The 17,760-nt window shown below is 48.7% G+C and overlaps 9 protein-coding genes and 1 pseudogene across 10 annotated transcripts; 5 read left to right on the top strand and 5 right to left on the bottom strand.

Annotated features, from left to right (window-relative positions):
- Positions 1-192: 192 nt before the first annotated feature.
- On the top strand, positions 193-1,180 carry BKA55DRAFT_499634 (vacuolar ATP synthase subunit S1-domain-containing protein; the record flags this gene model as incomplete). The annotated part of the gene is made up of 4 exons (XM_046186670.1): positions 193-287; positions 351-685; positions 737-985; positions 1,041-1,180. 4 exons carry the CDS (start codon positions 193-195, stop codon positions 1,178-1,180), a joined length of 819 nt encoding a protein of 272 aa, XP_046054532.1.
- A 356-nt stretch (positions 1,181-1,536) lies between these two features.
- On the bottom strand, positions 1,537-1,998 carry BKA55DRAFT_500635 (uncharacterized protein; the record flags this gene model as incomplete). Its single annotated transcript, XM_046186765.1, has 2 exons — positions 1,537-1,734; positions 1,813-1,998. The coding sequence occupies 2 exons, from the start codon at positions 1,996-1,998 to the stop codon at positions 1,537-1,539; spliced, it is 384 nt and encodes a 127-aa protein (XP_046054533.1).
- Positions 1,999-2,193: 195 nt separating this feature from the next.
- BKA55DRAFT_553078 (cyclophilin-like domain-containing protein) lies at positions 2,194-3,760 on the bottom strand. The gene is made up of 4 exons (XM_046191495.1): positions 3,005-3,760; positions 2,820-2,946; positions 2,608-2,759; positions 2,194-2,489 (listed from the first exon to the last, which is right to left on the bottom strand). Exons 1-4 carry the CDS (start codon positions 3,327-3,329, stop codon positions 2,350-2,352), a joined length of 744 nt encoding a protein of 247 aa, XP_046054534.1. The 5' UTR covers positions 3,330-3,760; the 3' UTR covers positions 2,194-2,349.
- A 115-nt stretch (positions 3,761-3,875) lies between these two features.
- Positions 3,876-4,346, top strand: BKA55DRAFT_533524 (uncharacterized protein; the record flags this gene model as incomplete). Its single annotated transcript, XM_046189483.1, has 3 exons — positions 3,876-3,878; positions 3,933-3,977; positions 4,035-4,346. The coding sequence occupies 3 exons, from the start codon at positions 3,876-3,878 to the stop codon at positions 4,344-4,346; spliced, it is 360 nt and encodes a 119-aa protein (XP_046054535.1).
- Positions 4,347-4,456: 110 nt separating this feature from the next.
- On the bottom strand, positions 4,457-6,507 carry BKA55DRAFT_149659 (membrane dipeptidase-domain-containing protein). The gene is made up of 4 exons (XM_046184938.1): positions 5,888-6,507; positions 5,619-5,831; positions 5,196-5,568; positions 4,457-5,143 (listed from the first exon to the last, which is right to left on the bottom strand). The coding sequence occupies exons 1-4, from the start codon at positions 6,189-6,191 to the stop codon at positions 4,567-4,569; spliced, it is 1,467 nt and encodes a 488-aa protein (XP_046054536.1). The 5' UTR covers positions 6,192-6,507; the 3' UTR covers positions 4,457-4,566.
- A 12-nt stretch (positions 6,508-6,519) lies between these two features.
- BKA55DRAFT_t48 lies at positions 6,520-6,601 on the bottom strand (annotated as a pseudogene). The gene has a single exon. The product of its transcript is annotated as a tRNA-OTHER (tRNA).
- Positions 6,602-7,524: 923 nt separating this feature from the next.
- On the top strand, positions 7,525-9,133 carry BKA55DRAFT_553090 (uncharacterized protein). The gene is made up of 4 exons (XM_046191496.1): positions 7,525-8,211; positions 8,257-8,323; positions 8,380-8,615; positions 8,676-9,133. Exons 1-4 carry the CDS (start codon positions 7,594-7,596, stop codon positions 8,946-8,948), a joined length of 1,194 nt encoding a protein of 397 aa, XP_046054537.1. The 5' UTR covers positions 7,525-7,593; the 3' UTR covers positions 8,949-9,133.
- A 125-nt stretch (positions 9,134-9,258) lies between these two features.
- BKA55DRAFT_533527 (uncharacterized protein) lies at positions 9,259-10,104 on the bottom strand (the record flags this gene model as incomplete). Its single annotated transcript, XM_046189484.1, has 1 exon — positions 9,259-10,104. One exon carries the CDS (start codon positions 10,102-10,104, stop codon positions 9,259-9,261), a length of 846 nt encoding a protein of 281 aa, XP_046054538.1.
- Positions 10,105-11,348: 1,244 nt separating this feature from the next.
- Positions 11,349-12,894, top strand: BKA55DRAFT_589270 (uncharacterized protein; the record flags this gene model as incomplete). The annotated part of the gene is made up of 4 exons (XM_046194909.1): positions 11,349-11,521; positions 11,556-11,592; positions 11,623-11,733; positions 11,890-12,894. 4 exons carry the CDS (start codon positions 11,349-11,351, stop codon positions 12,892-12,894), a joined length of 1,326 nt encoding a protein of 441 aa, XP_046054539.1.
- A 1,759-nt stretch (positions 12,895-14,653) lies between these two features.
- On the top strand, positions 14,654-17,341 carry BKA55DRAFT_533529 (uncharacterized protein; the record flags this gene model as incomplete). The annotated part of the gene is made up of 3 exons (XM_046189485.1): positions 14,654-14,881; positions 15,001-16,441; positions 16,497-17,341. 3 exons carry the CDS (start codon positions 14,654-14,656, stop codon positions 17,339-17,341), a joined length of 2,514 nt encoding a protein of 837 aa, XP_046054540.1.
- Positions 17,342-17,760: the final 419 nt, after the last annotated feature.

Below are 17,760 nucleotides of genomic sequence, written 5' to 3' on the forward strand. Positions count from 1 at the left end.
CCCAGGGTAGCTCCACAACGGAATGGGTCTCTAGCGCTCACCGAGGTGTGCACGCAACGGGGCTTTGCACGTATCGGATTAGTTACGTAAGGTGGATGCTACTGTATCAGCTCTCTCAATGCCAGCATTATCATCACAAGCTGGAATCGCCAGGCAGACACAACGCCCAATAACCAGCAAATACCATCCGTGATGCGTCTCCAGATTCTCGCCAGCGCTCTTGCGCTCAGCGGTTCCGCCGCCGCTTTCTCAGACTCATGGCCATTGGTTATGTTTTCTACCTCCAAGTATGACGCGCGCCTCCGTGTCCTACCTATACTAGGAGCTCCCTACTAACGATGACGATTTAGGTTCTCCGATGCACCCAGCAACAACCACATCCAGACGCGATCCCAAGCTCTCGAGCAGGTTCAGGGCCTCCTGACTTCATGTCCGACTGATAACTACGTCCTGATTGCTCATGAGGGTGTCAACGCTGCTGATCTTCGACGACCGAACACCATGTCCAATCTTCACCATGCTATCGGCCGCAAGGAAATCCAGGGCAAGTTTATTGTCCCTGAGGTTGTTGGCGAGTCGATCGATGCGGCTGCGATCCAGGACTACATCAAGACGGCGTGTTATGAGCAGGCAAAGAAGGTTAAGCCTCATTTCACCCTAATCAAGGCTTCAAAGAATGAGAACGGTCAGTTATGATAAAAATTCGCTTGAAGTTCACATTTTGACCATATTACAGAAGTTATTAAGCAGTGGGAAGAGAGTGAGCAATGGTTGAATGATTCATACACCGTCCTTTTCGTTGGCACGCCATCCACCAAGGCCAAGGTCGCCGCATCCAAGTCCGAGAAGACCATCTACGAGCCCGAATTCATCGAGCCCCTGCACATGGACCTGAAGCGCGATGTCTTGGACAACGCAAAGAAACCTGGTAACGCCACACGCGACACCCGTGGTCTATTTGAGAAGTACCAGTTCTTCACACCCGGTAAGCTACCTTCGTAGACTCTGCGCATGCTTCACATCATACTAATCCTTTACAGGTATCTTCATGGGAATCATCGTTGCTCTTGTCCTGTTCTCCTTGCTCGGCGTTGGTCTGCGGGCTCTGGCTAGTCTCGAGGTCTCCTATGGCGCTTTTGAGAAGGACATGGGTCCCGCTGCTCAAAAGAAGCAGCAGTAAACCACTTGTACTGAATAAACGAGCGCTGTTCATGGATCGGTCTTCCATATGGAATGATACTTGTATATCAAATTACGGAGTTTGGGTTCCTTTTGGTGCGACTTGATGGGAGGATTAGTATCGGCATGTAATGTTGCGAGCATCAACTGTAGACAGGACATAGGGTTGAGGATCCAGATAAAGGGCCTTGACCCAAGTTTATTGAGTACTTTTCCCAGATGCGAATCGAAGTTAAAGAATTCAACGCCAAACTCCGATATGACACCTCTAGTCATGAACATCCGACCTCTCTAGTGGTGATGCATCTCCGATGAAATCTTGCGAACGTAACAAATCATGGCTCGATATTGTCATCTTTACACCAAGTGACTGGGCAGCAAAAAGTTGGCAATGCCCTCCTTGACGGCGTACTCATGCCCACAGTTGCCACAAACGAGCTTTCCCTCGGACATTTGAGTCTCGAGAAGAAGATGGTGAAGATCCTTGAGGGTCTTCTCATCAGCCCGAAGCTCAACTGCTGTAGGAGGCTGCTCAGGGAGTTGAGGGAAACCCAACTGTAACATGAAAGTGTCAGAAACTTGTTTCAAAAACAGACGGCGAGTTTCATTATCGCCTTGTTCTCGCCAACTCACCTCAGATGCTGTTGTGCAAAGAGCTGTCCAGTCGAGACGGGGCAGCACGTTGAGGATCATGTCAGGGTTCAACTCAATATCGTCTTGGACGAGTTCAGCGTCCTTGGGGTGAAGAGGGTATGAGTCTTTAGAGGACTTGCAGGCCTTGACGGCGCAAGTGAGGAAGTTGAGGCTGAGAACCTTCATCTTGACTTTGGAGAAAACAACAACAGGAGATGTGTTAAATATTCGCGAAGAGATCGAGAATCGTCAAATTGATGTTGTCTAGTAGGTTACTTACACAACTTTTTTTTCTTCTATGGCGGGGGAGGAACTTGGTGGTGAGGTGAGCCCCACGTGACAGGGATGTTGTTCTACTAGAGCTACGATGGCTATAATATGGACAAGACGGAGCAGAATGCCAATTCACCATAAATTTAGGCTGTAATTCTACAATTGAAAGGAACGACTAGTAATCGGTAAAGATCAAAACACACATTTGGTCTTGATATGGTCGGTGTTGTATTGTCTATTATTGAATACTGAGTCTCGAGTCGCTTAGAATCGAGAGCGCTGACGGGCGTGGCGAAGTCCAACAAAGACAAGACCAGCAACAACGGCAAAGAGGCCAGCCTTCTGGAGAGGAGACCAACCAGCGGAAACCTCCTCCGCAGCGAATTCAGATGTGCCGTAAAGGTCTAATTGAGGCGAAGGCTACGCATCAGCAAATCCGGCCTTTTGAAGATTATCAATGAAGGCGAGGCAACGGACAGGTGCAAAACAAGAGTGTTGCCTCTTAGAGCTCGACGTGAATACCTTCAGGGGGGACCTCGAGCTCGCCGCTCTTGGCGATCTTGACCGCCTCGACAGGTCGGTCCGCACCGCCAGTCTTGGTGTTCTCGATCTTCTCGATGATGTCGTAGCCCTCGAGGACCTCACCGAAGACGACGTGCTTGCCATCGAGCCACCTGGAGACGCTTGTCAGTATTGCGATTGTAATTGGTTCGTTGGCGATGGGTTGCGCTTACGAGGTGACAACGGTGGTGATGAAGAACTGGGAGCCGTTGGTGTCGCGACCGGCGTTGGCCATGGAGAGGAGACCCTTCTTGGTGTGCTTGAGCTTGAAGTTCTCATCCTTGAAGCGGTCACCGTAGACTGAAGATAAATGTCAGCATTTGATGAATTGAACCGAGACGAAGCTATCGCAACATACTGGACTTGCCACCAGTGCCGTCACCCTTGGTGAAGTCACCGCCCTGGATCATAAAGTTCTTGATGACACGGTGGAAAGCAGAACCCTCATAGCCAAAGCCCTTCTCGCCAGTAGCCAGAGCGCGGAAGTTCTCAGCTGTCTCGGGAACAGTCTTGCCGTAGAGGCCCATAACGACACGGCCGAGCTTCTGGTCACCCTGCTCAATGTCGAAGAAGACCTTGTGGGTGATCTTGGGACCCTTAGCAGCCTCAGCTGTCTGGGCGAGGAAGAGGAGGCCGAGCCCAAGGACCAGGGCCGACACGAAAAGGCGACGAAGATTGAACATGATTGTTGTTTCTCTGATGATCAAAGAATACAGAGGCAGAGAAAGGGAAAGGTTGGAGAGGAGGGACGGGAAGGGACACTTATACCGTAGAGATAGACCACTGACCGGGGGGAGCTGGTCCCCGCTGCGTGCGCAATTGGGGGACCTAAACTACCTGCAGATGGCCCCCGCTGCCGGACTGGGAGTGGAGAGCTCACTCTGCGTTCCAGCACGTTTCAGCGGCTAAAGCCACCAGAGAAGCGAGTTCTTTCATTGGTGCCCTGCTGATCTAGGGCCGTGAAGCGACAGAAAAGATTCGACATGACGAACACCATTTGAGCGTAGAGTTACACTAACTTTTAAGTCAGAGCCTCATTCCCCTGTCGCGGCTCACTTCTCCAGTGGACCCCGCCCTGCTGGAGCTTCCTGGTGGCTGTCTTGTACCTTTCAGTGCAGCAATTAACCTAGGTTTTACCGAATTGTCCATCTTTTTCCAATTGCACGTCAGGTCGGCTTCGATTTGGAGATCGAGGCATGCGACTGTGATACCCACGATAATCCGTCACCATGGTACGTTTGCACCCATTTCTGTCCCTCAAACAATTGGAGATTAACAGTGTATAGGTCTTCATCCTTGGCGTCAACTTCGGCGAGCAGAAGCTCGTCAAGGTAAGTCTAACAGCCACCGAACGCTCTCATTCATTCTCACACCAGACCCTCTGATAGAAAGCCCTCGAGTCCTTCTATGCTCTTGGGCCCACGACATCTGCCCGAATTATGGCAAAATACTCGATTCACAAGCTCGCCAAGGTCGGGTCACTTGCTCCCAGAACCGTCACTTCCATTACGGCCGAATTATCACAAATGACCATCGAAACGGACGCCCGTCGCTTGGTCCAAGAGAATATTCGACGACTAAAGGATATGGGATCATACCGTGGTAGACGTCACGCCATGGGTCTGCCAGTCCGTGGTCAACGAACAAGGACACAGACGGCGACGGCCAACAGACTCAACAGGGTGGAACGACGAGGTTAAACGAATCATTGGAAGAGTGGGTTGTCTGGTTTTGGGTATAAATATCGGCAAATACCCCCAGAGAGGAATGATATGGCATGTCTAAATGCTAGAGAGTTATTATACTGAGGAGAAAAAGCAAGCCAGGCTATCTCCTTGTTGTACAAGACTTGTATATACAATGTACGATCAAATGGAAATGAATTCTAGATCGCCGTGTTCAAGCGCGGTACTATCAACTTTACGCATTCCCCAAAGAAGCCTCCTGAGCTTCGTCAAATTTCATCTTTGGCAAATCATCCTCCAGCGGCAGCTGTCCCTTGGCCTGCAACTTACCAGCAACAGTGTCGACATCTTTCCACACACGCAGCAGATTACCTCCAACAACCTTGGCTGCATCAACATTGCTGACACCCTGTCGAAGGAGTTCGGCGATCAGGTCAGGATATTTGGTGACATCTTCAAGGCCCTCAGGAACAGATGGAATACCGTCAAAGTCGGTACCGATACCAACATGATCGTACCCGATAAGGTTACCGATATAGATGATGTGCTGAGCTGCGTGTGCAAGAGTCGAGTTCTGGGGGTAAAACTCAGGAAGGCCATTTTCCTTTCCGGTATCAACACAAGAGATGAAGTCAGGAGCAATGTTGACCATGACTAGGGAGTTTCGCTTCTTGACCAGTTGTAAAACATTGTCTTTAACGTTTCGGGGATGAGGGCAGACGCTCCAGGCGGAGCTGTGAGAGAAGATGATGGGGGCTTCAGAGCCAGTCCATTCATCCTTACCGCCTAGCACATCCAACATAGTATCCTCACTGGCAGTCTTGGTTAAAATTGGATTCATGGTGGGGAGTGAGTCCAACATACCTGACATGAGAAAGATCAACAATCATGCCGATGCGGTTCATCTCGCGAACAAGCTTGCGACCCAGGGGACTCACGCCTCCCCACAGTGGCTCAGCCTTTCGATCAGGGTCTGACAAGATTGCAGCATCGGCAAATTTGTTGTGGCAGTTATGGGTCAATGTAGCATAGCGCACACCAAGCTCATGGAACCGACGAAGGTTAGATACCTTGTTGCCGATTTGATGCAGGCCCTCGATACCAAAGGGTGAGATGAGCTTGCCCTGGTTGAAGGCCTCGAAGGCGTTGGAGCTGTCGACCTTTTCAGAAAAATGGCTAGGATAGGCCGCCTGCAGCCTCGTCATGACATCAATCTGGTCCAATGTGAACTGTACGCCTATGTACGTGAGTAGGAAGCTATATGAATCAACAACCATGACAACTTACTGGAAGCATAGTTCTTGTCAGAGAAGTCGGAACCATTTGATGGACATGGAGCAAAAAGACTCCAAAATGCACCACCGCTCTGACCCTGGCGAAGACGGTGCAAGTCAACATGTCCAGGAAGCTCGCCCTGCTCAAAAGGCTGAGTGAAGTTGTCATCATAGATCTGGTTCCCGTATGCAAAACGTAGCACGATTGGAAAGTCAACGTGCCCGTCTGGAGTTATCGTGTCAACATTCATCTGATTATGGCAAAGGTGCAGGTCGTCATACCTATCAATGGTGTATGGCTGAGAATATGTCGTGCTCGCTCCTCAGGCGTTCGCAATCCGTTTCCATAGCGAGGAACGCCATTGTAACGATTACTGACTGGCCGGTGCAACAAACTGAGTCCTAGAAGTGCGAGAAAAATAGCTATAATAGTCTTTCGAGGTGTCAATTTCGGTGTAGAGGGAGTTTCATGATGTGAGCCTGTATGAAGCTGAGATAGTAATCCTCCCTTGACTGATCTATTTGCGCCCCTGGTTTTCGAGGAACGAGTGGTGTTGTATGATAGGAGAGGTTCCTGCCGCCCCATTGTGATGACAAAATAAAACAAACAATGAATCAATGTAAGGAAAGGTCGATGTGAGTAAGAAAGTGAAGTGATATGATGCTGTAAATGAGTTGAAGTCGTTGAGTTGGGCAAAGTTAAATGGCACAGGGATAAAGGTGTAACACCCTGAGCTCACGGGCTGACAAATATGGTATGCTCAGGCTATCTATCAATTGTCCTAGGATTTGATTCAATCAAGAAGAGGATGGTCACATCAAATGCAAGATATATTATTAAATTTGTACATCATTTAGTTTATAAAGGAAGATTTTTGATGTTTGATTTAAGAAAACAAGAAGAAAAAAGAAAACTCTGTGAACTTGATTCGAACAGGTGACCTTTTGATGTGAATGACTACAGCCAAATGCTCTGGCCAAATGAGCCATTCGGGGCTAACCATTTATGACTAGGCTAAAAACGGGCACTAACTCCATAAGAGGCATAGCTTTATCGATCTACCACGAATAATCACAAGACGAGAAGTACAACGTCAACCACGAACACCATGGGAGGGGACCCTGACCTTTACATTTCTACTATTACAATACGCTCGGTCCTCCAGTCGCCCAGAGATACATAATAATTAACAAGAGAAGGATCACATAAAAATGAAGGATAATGAGAGTGCTGAGATTTCGATTGAAAGCCTTAAAAAATAATACACACCATTGTCTGCTTTGAATAATTGGAGCAGCATGACTCAGCGCTCGCTGGTACTTACATGACTCTGCCGTTCCGAGATGTCCGTTAAGGCATTTCCAGACATTATACATAAAACAGTTATGCAAGCGCTGTGCAATCACTGGAAATATGCTGCTACGGAAGACCTTAAAGCAGGAAGCGCGGTTCGGAACCCCACCTTTCATCCGTTATGGAACCGTAACCAAAACGGAGACTCCGTTTTCAACCCTAGAAGCTGGGAGGCATTGGATGTTAGACAAGTTGAGAGTAACAAACGCATGAAATACTCAAAGGTCTCCAAACTGCCTTTATGAATTTAGTGTTTCTCTTCATAATTGATTATGGGAGTGATTAGATATGCTAAGTTTATCGATTCTTTCCTAAGAGTGACTAAATGAAGAAGCTTTATGGTCAATTCTAGAGAGTTCTGTACATTTAGATTATGTTAACCATAAACTCAGACCAATCTATTCAGATTATGATGAGTTACTGACAGCTACAGTCTAAGAATGGGCTAAACTTATGCTGAGTTTCTCATACGATCTCGCCTCGGAAAAGCCAGGTTCCGATTCCGGCGGGGTGGTTCTGAATGTGACTCCCACCATCGACTTTTGGAGGGGCAGCAACACGCCTGAAGTCAATCCAGAATAAAAGTGGTCTCCCTCTTTCTGTCGCGATCTTTCCTGTACAATCCCTACGCAAAATGTCGAGTCAGTCACCAGCAGAGAGGCTCGTCCTCATTAAGGAAAACCTCGCTGAGGTCCTTAATCCCGAGATTATCGAATCCATCCTGGCCGAGGGGAGAAACCCCAAGATCTACTGGGGCACCGCTACAACTGGCCGCCCTCACTGTGGTTATTTCGTCCCCGCCGTCAAAATCGCCCAGTACCTCGCTGCCGGCTGCGAAGTCACCGTCTTGCTTGCCGACATTCATGGCTTCCTCGATAACCTGAAGGCTCCAATTGAGCTCGTGGAGAAGCGCGCCGAGTACTACAAGTTCGTTATCACTGAAATGCTCAAGGCCTGCGGAGTCCCTACCGACCAGCTACGATTCGTCTTTGGAAGCTCTTACCAAAAGACCGCCGACTATGTGATGGACCTTTACAAGCTTGCCTCAGTGGTGTCTGAGCACGATGCCAAGAAGGCTGGTGCTGAGGTGGTCAAGCAGACTGGCAATGCGCCCCTCAGTGGTCTCATGTATCCTCTGCTGCAAGTATTGGATGAGCAGTATCTCGATTGCGACGTTCAATTTGGTGGTGTTGATCAGAGGAAGCTTTTCACAGCCGCCACTGAGTGGTTACCCAAGCTTGGGTACCGAAAGGTATGTTTGTGCCATTCTTGGATGGAACACAGCTGACTTTACAAGCGCGCCCATCTCATGAACCCCATGGTTGCTGGTTTGAACGGAAACAAGATGAGCTCAAGCGACGAGAGTAAGAGCTTCGCTCGCATATCCCTAATGCAAACCATGCTAACAGATGGCTTTCAGACAGCAAGATCGACCTACTTGACGCACCTGATGTTGTGGCTAAGAAGATTCGCAAGGCAGAGTGTGTTCCAAAGGAGGTTGAGGGCAACGGTGTCCTGGCACTTGTGGAGTATGTCCTGCTGCCAGTTTCTGGCTTAAAGGCTGGTTCTCGATCGTTCAAGGTCGAGAGACGTGAAGGCGAACCACTGGTCTACAGCGACATCCAGAAGGTCCACGAGGATTACCGAAACGACGTGGTATGTTCTGTTGATGAATGATTGATTGCTGAAAACGGTTGCTAACACGATATGTTCAAGTTGACACCTCAAGACTTGAAGGCTGCGGTGACCAAGGGATTCCAGGAGCTTATGAACCCTATCCAGGCTGAATACGAAGCCTCAAAAGAGTGGCAGGAGGTCACCCTGAAGGCCTACCCCCCACCGGTCAAGAAGGAAAAGAAGGTCAAGAACAGGGGAACCCGATTCCCAGGTGCTAAGGGCGGTGACAATACCGAGGCCGAAGTGACAAAGAAGGCTGAGGACTTGACAATTAAAGACGTACAGGCAACTGAGGCCAACCCTACCGCATAAAGAAAAACTCAAAAATGAAACAAAGAGAAGAATCAGATTTCAAAATATTGAACAGGGTCACACATTTACGATTAGCGATTTGACGATACTAGACAAGAGTCTGAGATAAACAAAAGCGTCCAGGAGCCGTGTAGAGAGACTAGGATGAAATGATATATTGAAACAAGTAAGGAATTATAAATTAGTGCCAAAACCATCTAAAGGAGATATTGTTTTTTCATGCCGAAAAGGTTCCTAAACACCTTATACCAACCCATATATAGTGATTATATCTACCTGTGCATGGCATGCCTGCCTGCTCAGTTTCTACCTACTCGCCATTGAAGCAACAAGCATCGTAGACGGAGTAGTACCAGCCGTCCCTAGCCTCAAATCCAAGGGCAGAAACAGCAGCATCGTAGAGCTCACACTGGTTGCTAGTGGTGATACCAATGGCTTTGCAGTTGTCAGTCTTGTCACACTCCTCCTGACATTGGTTAAGCTCATAGTCGTAGAAGACTTGGATGAGATTGCTGTCACCGTTGTCGAAAAAGCCAGTCTTGGCGCAGGTGAGCTCAGATCGAGGAGGGCAGCCGGAAGTAGCAGCAGCGGAGGTGGTTGTGTAAGCCTCTGAGGTAGTTGTGGTAGGCTTGGAGGTGGTTGTAGGGGCGACGGTGGTGGTGTCGAGAGTGGTCTTTGGCTTTGAAGTGGTTTCGGGGACTGAAGTTGTAGTGTAAGGAGCAGCACTAGACTCCTGTGTGGTATAAGGAGCAGAGGTTGTGTCCTCCTTAGCAGTTGGAGTAGTTTCGGCGGCAGGTTCAGTGGTATCAGCTTCGGAAGTGGGATAAGTAGACCCATTCGTCAGGGATTCAGCAGAAGCAGAAGTCGTCTCGGCAGCAGGATATCCAGTAGTTGTCTCCTCAGCAGTAGCAGGCTTAGACTCGTCCTTGGTAGTGCTGGTGACTTGCACAGCGGTGGTAGAAAGAGAAGCCTTAGTCTCAGACTTGCTCACAACATCAGTGTATGCAGCAGAAGTTCCGTCTGCGGTCTGTTGAGTGGAAGAAACAGGATACTGAATAGCAGAGCTTGAAGGAGCATGAGGTCTGCAAGGGCCTGCTTGAGCTCCAATAGCAAAACCAGCCACAAGGGCGGTGATGAAAGTGCTGACTGAAGGCATTGTGTATGAAGAGAAGAGAAGAAATGTAATGAATACCTGGTATAAGAGAATAGAATGGAATGGAAGAATGAATGAGTGATAGTGAGTCTTGTTGCAGTAAAAGAGTGAACTGCAAGCTCTCTATATAGTAACAACAAAGGTAACTCACAAACAATGAATTACGCCAGAAACGAAGTGACCTCACCCTTTTAGAATACAGGCTCCTTTATAAGGGAACCGACCAACCCTCAAAATTCAATATCAGGGCCCATTTAGGGACCAATTTAGGTTGGTCGGTCCCTTGGCGAAAGAGATGATGTCCCCATTTGGAACCTCAACTACGAAAAGCACTTACATCAGGGCATGGCCAAAGAAGGAAGTGTGAGTGGGGGACGCAGGTCCCGAGCGCTAAGTAGTGAAGGGGAGTGACCAATTATTGGTTTGGAGGGGGGGGGGAGACGCCAATTAAGGGCGGTTCGTTTAGAGGAGGCATCGTAAGTTTTTGGCCGAGGTTTCCGGAAATAATGGTCCTTTTCGCATTGGCATCAACAAGGGTTCTTTAATTCCTTTTGCTTTAGGTAAGTTTACGGTCAAGATGGAGTTGAAGATGGAGTTGATGGCTCGGCAAGAAGCGATACACGTGATGTAGATCATCTGAAGATCGTAGATTCATACGATTTACCCGTGCAAGGCAATCAATCAATCAAATACTACGTAACGACAGGGTTGAACCAAGTTGAATGATACCTTACAAAAGGTAATAGCCATAAAATCCTTTGGCCTTTGTTAGATCGCAACGTGACAGCCGCACTAAGCCAACAGACCAGTTCTCAAAGCTTTGACTGACTCCTTGATGTTGGCTACCTGTCTTTGTAATGCCCTGAAAATAGGTCAATCTTTTCCCACCTGGGGAAAAAGGGAAGAAGAGTCGTAGAACTTCAGAATGATGTTCCGAAACCATCCAAAATTAAAATAGACCCCAAGTAAAGTTTGATCTATTTGGAATAGTGCACACGATTATCTCATAGAACATAATATAATTCTTAAAATGTTTCAGATAGGTAGGTTACCCGAATCCAATCCGCCCTGCACTTGCTTCTTGAGCTGGCGATTAAAATCCTACACGTACTCCATCCTCGTAACCTCCTCTTTATTGTCAATGGTTCCTATCTTTGCCCTTGCAACAGTCATCAATCATCAATGAATCTTTGTTCTCATCACATCTACTACTAACCTAAGGTACAGTACGGGGCACCTAAGACACAATGGGCCGTACTCAAAATCAAGACACTCAAAGCCAACAACAGTTACCTAAACTTGCCAACCTGTGTCCAGAGTTACTACGCCAAATATTTGGCTACTTCTGCTTACACTGCCGCGGAAAACAAGAATACCTGACCGATAACCCTGAACAACTTGCCCACTTACTGCGAAGATCGTCAGGTACTGGTGTCGCTGTGTCTCGTCTCGAGACGTTTTCGTGATATCAGTCGGGATATTCTTCATCATGTATTTCTTATTGGTCCTGAAAACCTTTAGTTCCTACAGAAACCTTTGGTACAGAAATCATTGCCCCTCTTCATAAGGACCATCGCTTCACAGCGACATCTTGCCTCATCTACCAAGGCTGTCATCTTCTATTGCGAACAAGTGGCTTCACCAATTGACTTTGACGACGCCCACGAATGCTTCACACAAATAGCAAGAGCGAGAGGATTGAAGCCTTCACATATCTGGGACCAAAGAAAGGATGCATCACCTTATCGAGAGGCATTTCTTTGAGGTCTCATCCTCGGCAAAGCTCAGTCTCCAAACGCGACAGAGAATATAGAATCGCATGCGAGCACTCTACCAGCTGAGCTGCTATTTATTCTTCTTGCCTTGTTGCCCAACTGTCCACACTTGGCTCTTAATATTTCAGCTCATCAGACATATGACCAAATGCAGGCATTGGAGGTCCTTGGGGTTTCCAGTCTCCCGGTGAGAAGCCTCGAGCTTCGTGGGGACTTTGATCTGAAATGGCTTTCAACGCAGCTTATACCCATTTCACCAGGTCTCGAAACTCTGACTCTATACACGTCACTGCCACTGCCTGAAATATCGAGTTTGAAGGCACTTGAGCTCAGAGGTTTTAGGTTGAGTCCCGATCAACTCGACAAGATCCTTCCCTCGTGTACCGGTAGTCTGAAGGCGTTCACATATGAAGCCACTCATGCTACTTCCTCGCACACTGATCAGCTTCATCGCTGGCAAGTTCAAGCAAGCCATATCGTCAGTCACCTCGAGAAGCACCGCGCAAGTCTCGAGTTGCTTCATCTTGATCTTCGTATCCGGGGCTTTATGAGTCGAGACACCAAGACAGACCCAATGCCCCACCTGGAGAACTTTGCAGCGTTACAAGAGCTGTTTCTCAACAGCAATTCAGTGCGCAGCACTCAGAATTTGGAGTTCCCTGACGAGAAGTCACTCACAAGTTTTCTTCCCCCAAACATCACGTCTCTCACTCTTGTGGAACCAGATTTCCCTCCACCCCCCGAACGTCTAAAGAAGGGGTTGTTGGGACTTGCGAATATTAGAAGAGAGCAGAGCCGATTTCCCAGGCTGAAACGAGTGGCATGCGACGCCAAGAACATATTCGAGGAAAGTCACACCAAAGATTTACTCTCACAAGTTGGTACTGGGCTTCAATACAAAGAGTTTCCAAAACCCGACTGGGCTTACGATCGGCTAAGTTCGGTCGATTCCCCGTTCATCAGTAGCATGAGAGATGATGATGAAGACTTACCTGCCGCTTGGTTTCGGGATGGTTGAGATACACATAGCAAAGCTCGGGACAAATCAAGAAGCAGTACTACAGGCCGAGGCTCTGTAGTAGCTGAAGTCTAAGATTTCAGATTTATAGAACTCTATCTTTAAGTTCTTAGCTCCCTAGCCTGTAGCCTACTTCCAGAATAGTTGGAGCCCAAGATCCTCGACAAGCGCTGAGGTCGGATCAGACCCTGCTTCAGCCCTCGGCTAATACATCTTGATGGAATTGTGAATCAAGAGTGCATGATTTTGATTGAATTTTATGGAAAAATCATATACGAAGATATGAAATTAACGGCATCTTCAAGCCCAGATTTTGTCTCCGTCGTCATAGGAGAATCTTGCTTTGATTGACACGGACCGGACCCCTGAACTACCCAGAATGTCTTTCTGAAACGTGCCTCTAAAATTAGGTACCGTCCCCACAACTTACGAGGAGACTATCCTCAGGGGTTAACTTCAGCCCTGAGCAAGTGGCTGGGGGTCCTAAATCCACTAACAACCAAGAGTTACCCAGTGAGAGGCCTCTGAAACGGCCACAAATGCCGATTGCGTCTCTGGTTGTGGCTGTGAAGTTCCTCTTAACAACCCGTAGCAATAGCAACAGAACTTCAGATTGGCGATGACAGGGGAAAATAAAACAAAATATTGATCAGGGGTAGAATGCGCAACTCAATCATGCTGAATCTCTTTAGAGTTCTTAACTGCCTTCATACATCAGCGAATTAATGCAACTTTGATAACGTAGTATCAACAGCTTTAAAGCAACACAAAGACGCTCGTGTTCAACGCTGCCCGTTCCATCGTTCCTTCTTCCTGGTTCATCTTGGTGGATTCGCTAAGCTCGGTTCGGTTGTTGATGATTGATGGAAGGCAGGAAAGAAAGACATGATCCACCTCCTGCCATTTCAACGATTGCTCGGGCTGTCATAAATTACCACTGGGTACTTTATTAGCAGACAAAGAAGCTAAATCTTTCCAACTTCTTTCTTTATGATAGATCATCACCACAAGTTACAAATCTTTTGATGTGATATTATGACGCCCAAAAGGAGTGATTCTACATCCAAAGTCCCCTGTTAATTAGCCCAAAACGTTCCCCCCCTCCAAGTCGCCAGTCAGACAGCGGATGCCAACCAAGCGCCAACGCCAGCCTCCTTCAAGCTAACAAACCATCATCTCGTCCCAATTCTCCCACACGGACGGACCCCAGTTCGCAAGCTTCCGATCCAGTCACCACGCACGCCCGATCTTTTCCCCCATTCAGCCTTGTCCTGCCCAGACAGTGTCAGCCCAAGGGGATAGAAAGTTTGACGAACCAAGATACAGAGTACTGTACAGCTGTCTCTACTTGCAACTCCGTACTCCGTAGGTGTCTTGTCGCTCCCGATTCGATCCCTGGAATTCGCACAACAATAAATCAACTGCTTTAATCTGCTCTACTCCCCCTGCATCGGCAGTAGCCGTCTCACCGAACTAGTCTACGCAAGACAGAGACACGCAGCAGATACGACGACAGATTATCAACCTGCACAACGCAAACGGCGACATCCTTCCGCCCAATCCCCCCTTATTTCACGACAATCGCGACGACTTCCTGCGTACGTCTGCGCCTACGTCACCCATCGCATCGCGATTCGATCTCCGACACTTCTTCCACCGCTATAGCGAGCTTTTGCTCTTACTTCCCCTCCGATAGACTCGAAAACAGGGACCTCATAATCACCGCATCAATAGAAGGGGCTGGACAAGGCAGACCATCATGCCGGGGTTTGCTGATTCCTTTTGGTCGAGCGATTATGCTGCGGGACTGGGCGTCCTGTTCAGCAAGCTCCAACAAGGTGTTCATGAGAACAGACAGGTTCTGACCATCGCACGCCTACGCGCCGAAGCTGAGGAGACCTACGGCCAGCGACTTGGCGATATTGCTCCATCTGCCGACAAGATCACTGGTGGCTTTAGTCGTGATGACGGAGCTACCGTTCGCAAGGTACGATACCATGCCTCTGAATCCTAAAATGCCCCAAGTCTGCGCCGCAGTCACTTGTGGGGATTTACTATGCGATAACGTCACTGTCCGGGTTGAGCTTACCAACTGACAAAATCTAGGCCTTCGATGGCATGCGAAATGAGATGCAAGATGCTGCTCGCAACCACCGTCGCATCGCTCAGAGCATCCGCGACCTCGTTGTCAACCCCTTCTCCCGCTGGTGCGACGCCCACGAAGCTCGCATCCAGGACTCTCAAGATGAGCTGCAAGTGCGAATCAAGGCTCACGATCGTCAAGCCGAGGCAGTCAAGAAGCTCCGATCCGTGTATTTCAACAAGTGCCGACTAGTAGAGGACCTTGAAGAGGAAAATAAGCTTGCTTTCCAGGATCCTGAAACCAGCCCCAAAGGCAATCAGAATATTCCCGAGATTAAGGTTCAGCCTCATAAGGAGGAGGAGCCCGAGGAGGAAGAGTTGTATGAAATTGGCGACGACACTTACCAGCCCGAGCAAGTGAAGAAGATTCTTTCCCAGATGCTTTCCACCATCAAGATGGGCGAGACTAAGGTGCCCATCCTGGGAACATACCTCAACACTTCCTCCGGCTCCGACATCGTCGAATATTTGCAGCGTAGCATGGGCAACATCGGCGTGGCTTATGCTGAGCGAATTGGTCAAGATCTTGTTAACAACGGTTTCCTTCGTCTTATCGGTAATGTGGGTAGTACATTTGCCAACAGCTCCAAGATGTTCTACCAATGGCGACCAAAGGCTTTCCAAATGGCCGGTGTTCCCGAAAAGAAGTCTATCAACCGCACTTTCTCACTAGCTTCTACGGGTTCGGAGGGCGCTGATTCTCCAGTTGGAACTGTCAGCGAGTATCTCGCCAACTGGAATGTTCTCAACAACTCTCACCCTAACGAGACCCCTAGCCAGCGTCTGAAACGAGAGGCATCCGAGGCCGATGAGAAGTACCGTGAGGGCGTTCGCAAACTTGATCAGCTTCGATGCGAGCTTGAGGAGGCTATCCACCTTCATCTCAAGTTCCTTGAGCGCTGCGAGCTTGACCGTCTAAAGGCTGTCAAGACTGTCATCCTCGACTTCTCGGGCACTATTGGAAACGTCATTCCAAGCCTGCAGTCTACTGTAGACCAGATGATGCTCTTCCAGGAGACCATCCAGCCCCAGAGCGATCTACGGTATCTTCTCGAGACCTATCGCACTGGAAGTTTCGTGCCCAAAGTGGTCGTGTATGAGAACTATTATAACAAGGTCGACGAGCAGACATTTGGTATTGATCTTGAGGCTCGTGCCAGGGCTGACAAGAAGCGAGTGCCCATGATTGTTACCACTATCTTGACCTACCTAGATCACCATTACCCTGACCTTGAAGGTGATGAGGCTCGGCGAGGTGTCTGGTTGCTGGAAGTTCCGCTATCACAGTCACACCGGCTACGTGCCAAGGTCAATGACGGCAAGCCTGTTTCTCCTGATGTGTTTGATGAATTTGATATCCCCACGGTTGCCAGCTTACTCAAGGTTTATCTTTTGGAGCTTCCCGGTAAGTTCAAAAGCTCGATAAAACCCATATATAACGTAAACTAACATCATCATAGATTCTCTGGTCTCCTCTCACGTTTATGAGATTATCCGAACCATTTACTCTACCCCATCTACTGACGCTGATGAGTCCTCTCGCATTGCTGCTCTCCAATCTACTCTCTCACAGCTCCGCCTCACCAATATTGCCACTCTCGATGCTTGCATGAACCACTTCACTCGCCTGATCGACTTGACTTCTGCCGATGAAGCTTATGTTGCATCTCTCGCCACCACCCTTGGACCCTGCATCTTGCGACCACGAACTGAGACCTCACTCACCATGGAAGAGAAGCATGCGTACCGACTGGTCCGAGATCTATTTGCCCACAAGGACGCCATATTCAGTGCCCTGAAGCGCATGTCTATGGTTACACACTCCACGTCTGTTGGCAGCAACAACCGTCCTAGAGCCATTAGTACCGACGAGAGCAACCGTAAGGCCCTTATGGAAGAGCGGAATAGAGCCCTGCTTGAAAAGGCCAACGCAAGCCGCGGCCGTGATAAGAGCCCTGCGCCAGGCCCTCGTGGTCACCGCCGAGACCGAAGCACTGGCGGACCAGAGACGCGATTCCCTATTGCCAGTCCAACATCGGCTGTCGATCGACACCGCACCAGTCTCGGCGGTGTTATCAAGAGACAGAGTCTTGAAGTTCCCGAGCCCGATGGTGCTGCCCCTGTAAATGGCGATGCTGAAAAGGATAAGTCTGATGCCGATTCGGAGAAGCGAGACAGCCGTGACAGCACAGGACGCACACCAACCAAGTTCGTTGGTGGCAAGCGAGTTCCTGTGGTACCATCGACCCCCCCTTCAGAATCCAACCGCGGCGTGCAACTTGAAGATGCTCCGATGGAGGACTAGTTTTACGACACGGAGCCAAGTTTTAGACAGCGGTTGGAGGCGGAGTTTCGGTTCTGAACCATGACAGATCCAAATAGAGCCACGCCTTCATCTTGATCTTGAACGGAGTTGGGATTTGGTTAACAGCGAAGCGGGACTGCAGGAATAGAGGGGAGCGGCTCGAGTCGACTCAGCCGTCTAATCTACCTTGTCATGTGTATGTGTTAATGGAACATGAGCAAAAAAGAACTATCGGTGTACTTTTTTTCTTGTCGTTTTTCTGGATCTGGACGTGGATCTGGATCTGGAACTGGAACTGGGTCCGGTCTATTTTTGTATTTGTGCTGTATCAATATCATGATATGGCAGCGATTCCCTATTCGTTAAGAGACTTGTTTCAGGACATTGATCCAGCTTGGGCTTGATGATACTCTTTGAGA

Source organism: Fusarium redolens (genome assembly GCF_020744475.1).
Source record: "Fusarium redolens strain MPI-CAGE-AT-0023 chromosome Unknown BKA55scaffold_2, whole genome shotgun sequence".
NCBI classification, from domain to species: domain Eukaryota; kingdom Fungi; phylum Ascomycota; class Sordariomycetes; order Hypocreales; family Nectriaceae; genus Fusarium; species Fusarium redolens.

Bases quoted from the DNA above. Each gene is read 5' to 3' on its own strand.
- BKA55DRAFT_149659 (XM_046184938.1), bottom strand. From the start codon at position 6,191: ATGGGGCGGCAGGAACCTCTCCTATCATACAACACCACTCGTTCCTCG. The intron at 5,832-5,887 runs GTATGACGACCT...CGATAACTCCAG, and splicing joins CAGCCATACACCATTGATAG to ACGGGCACGTTGACTTTCCA. The intron at 5,144-5,195 runs GTATGTTGGACT...CAAGACTGCCAG, and splicing joins GTTGATCTTTCTCATGTCAG to TGAGGATACTATGTTGGATG.
- BKA55DRAFT_553090 (XM_046191496.1), top strand. From the start codon at position 7,594: ATGTCGAGTCAGTCACCAGCAGAGAGGCTCGTCCTCATTAAGGAAAAC. The intron at 8,212-8,256 runs GTATGTTTGTGC...TGACTTTACAAG, and splicing joins CCAAGCTTGGGTACCGAAAG to CGCGCCCATCTCATGAACCC. The intron at 8,616-8,675 runs GTATGTTCTGTT...GATATGTTCAAG, and splicing joins AGGATTACCGAAACGACGTG to TTGACACCTCAAGACTTGAA.
- BKA55DRAFT_553078 (XM_046191495.1), bottom strand. From the start codon at position 3,329: ATGTTCAATCTTCGTCGCCTTTTCGTGTCGGCCCTGGTCCTTGGGCTC. The intron at 2,947-3,004 runs GTATGTTGCGAT...ATTTATCTTCAG, and splicing joins CGGCACTGGTGGCAAGTCCA to TCTACGGTGACCGCTTCAAG. The intron at 2,490-2,607 runs GTATTCACGTCG...CGCCTCAATTAG, and splicing joins GCTCGAGGTCCCCCCTGAAG to ACCTTTACGGCACATCTGAA.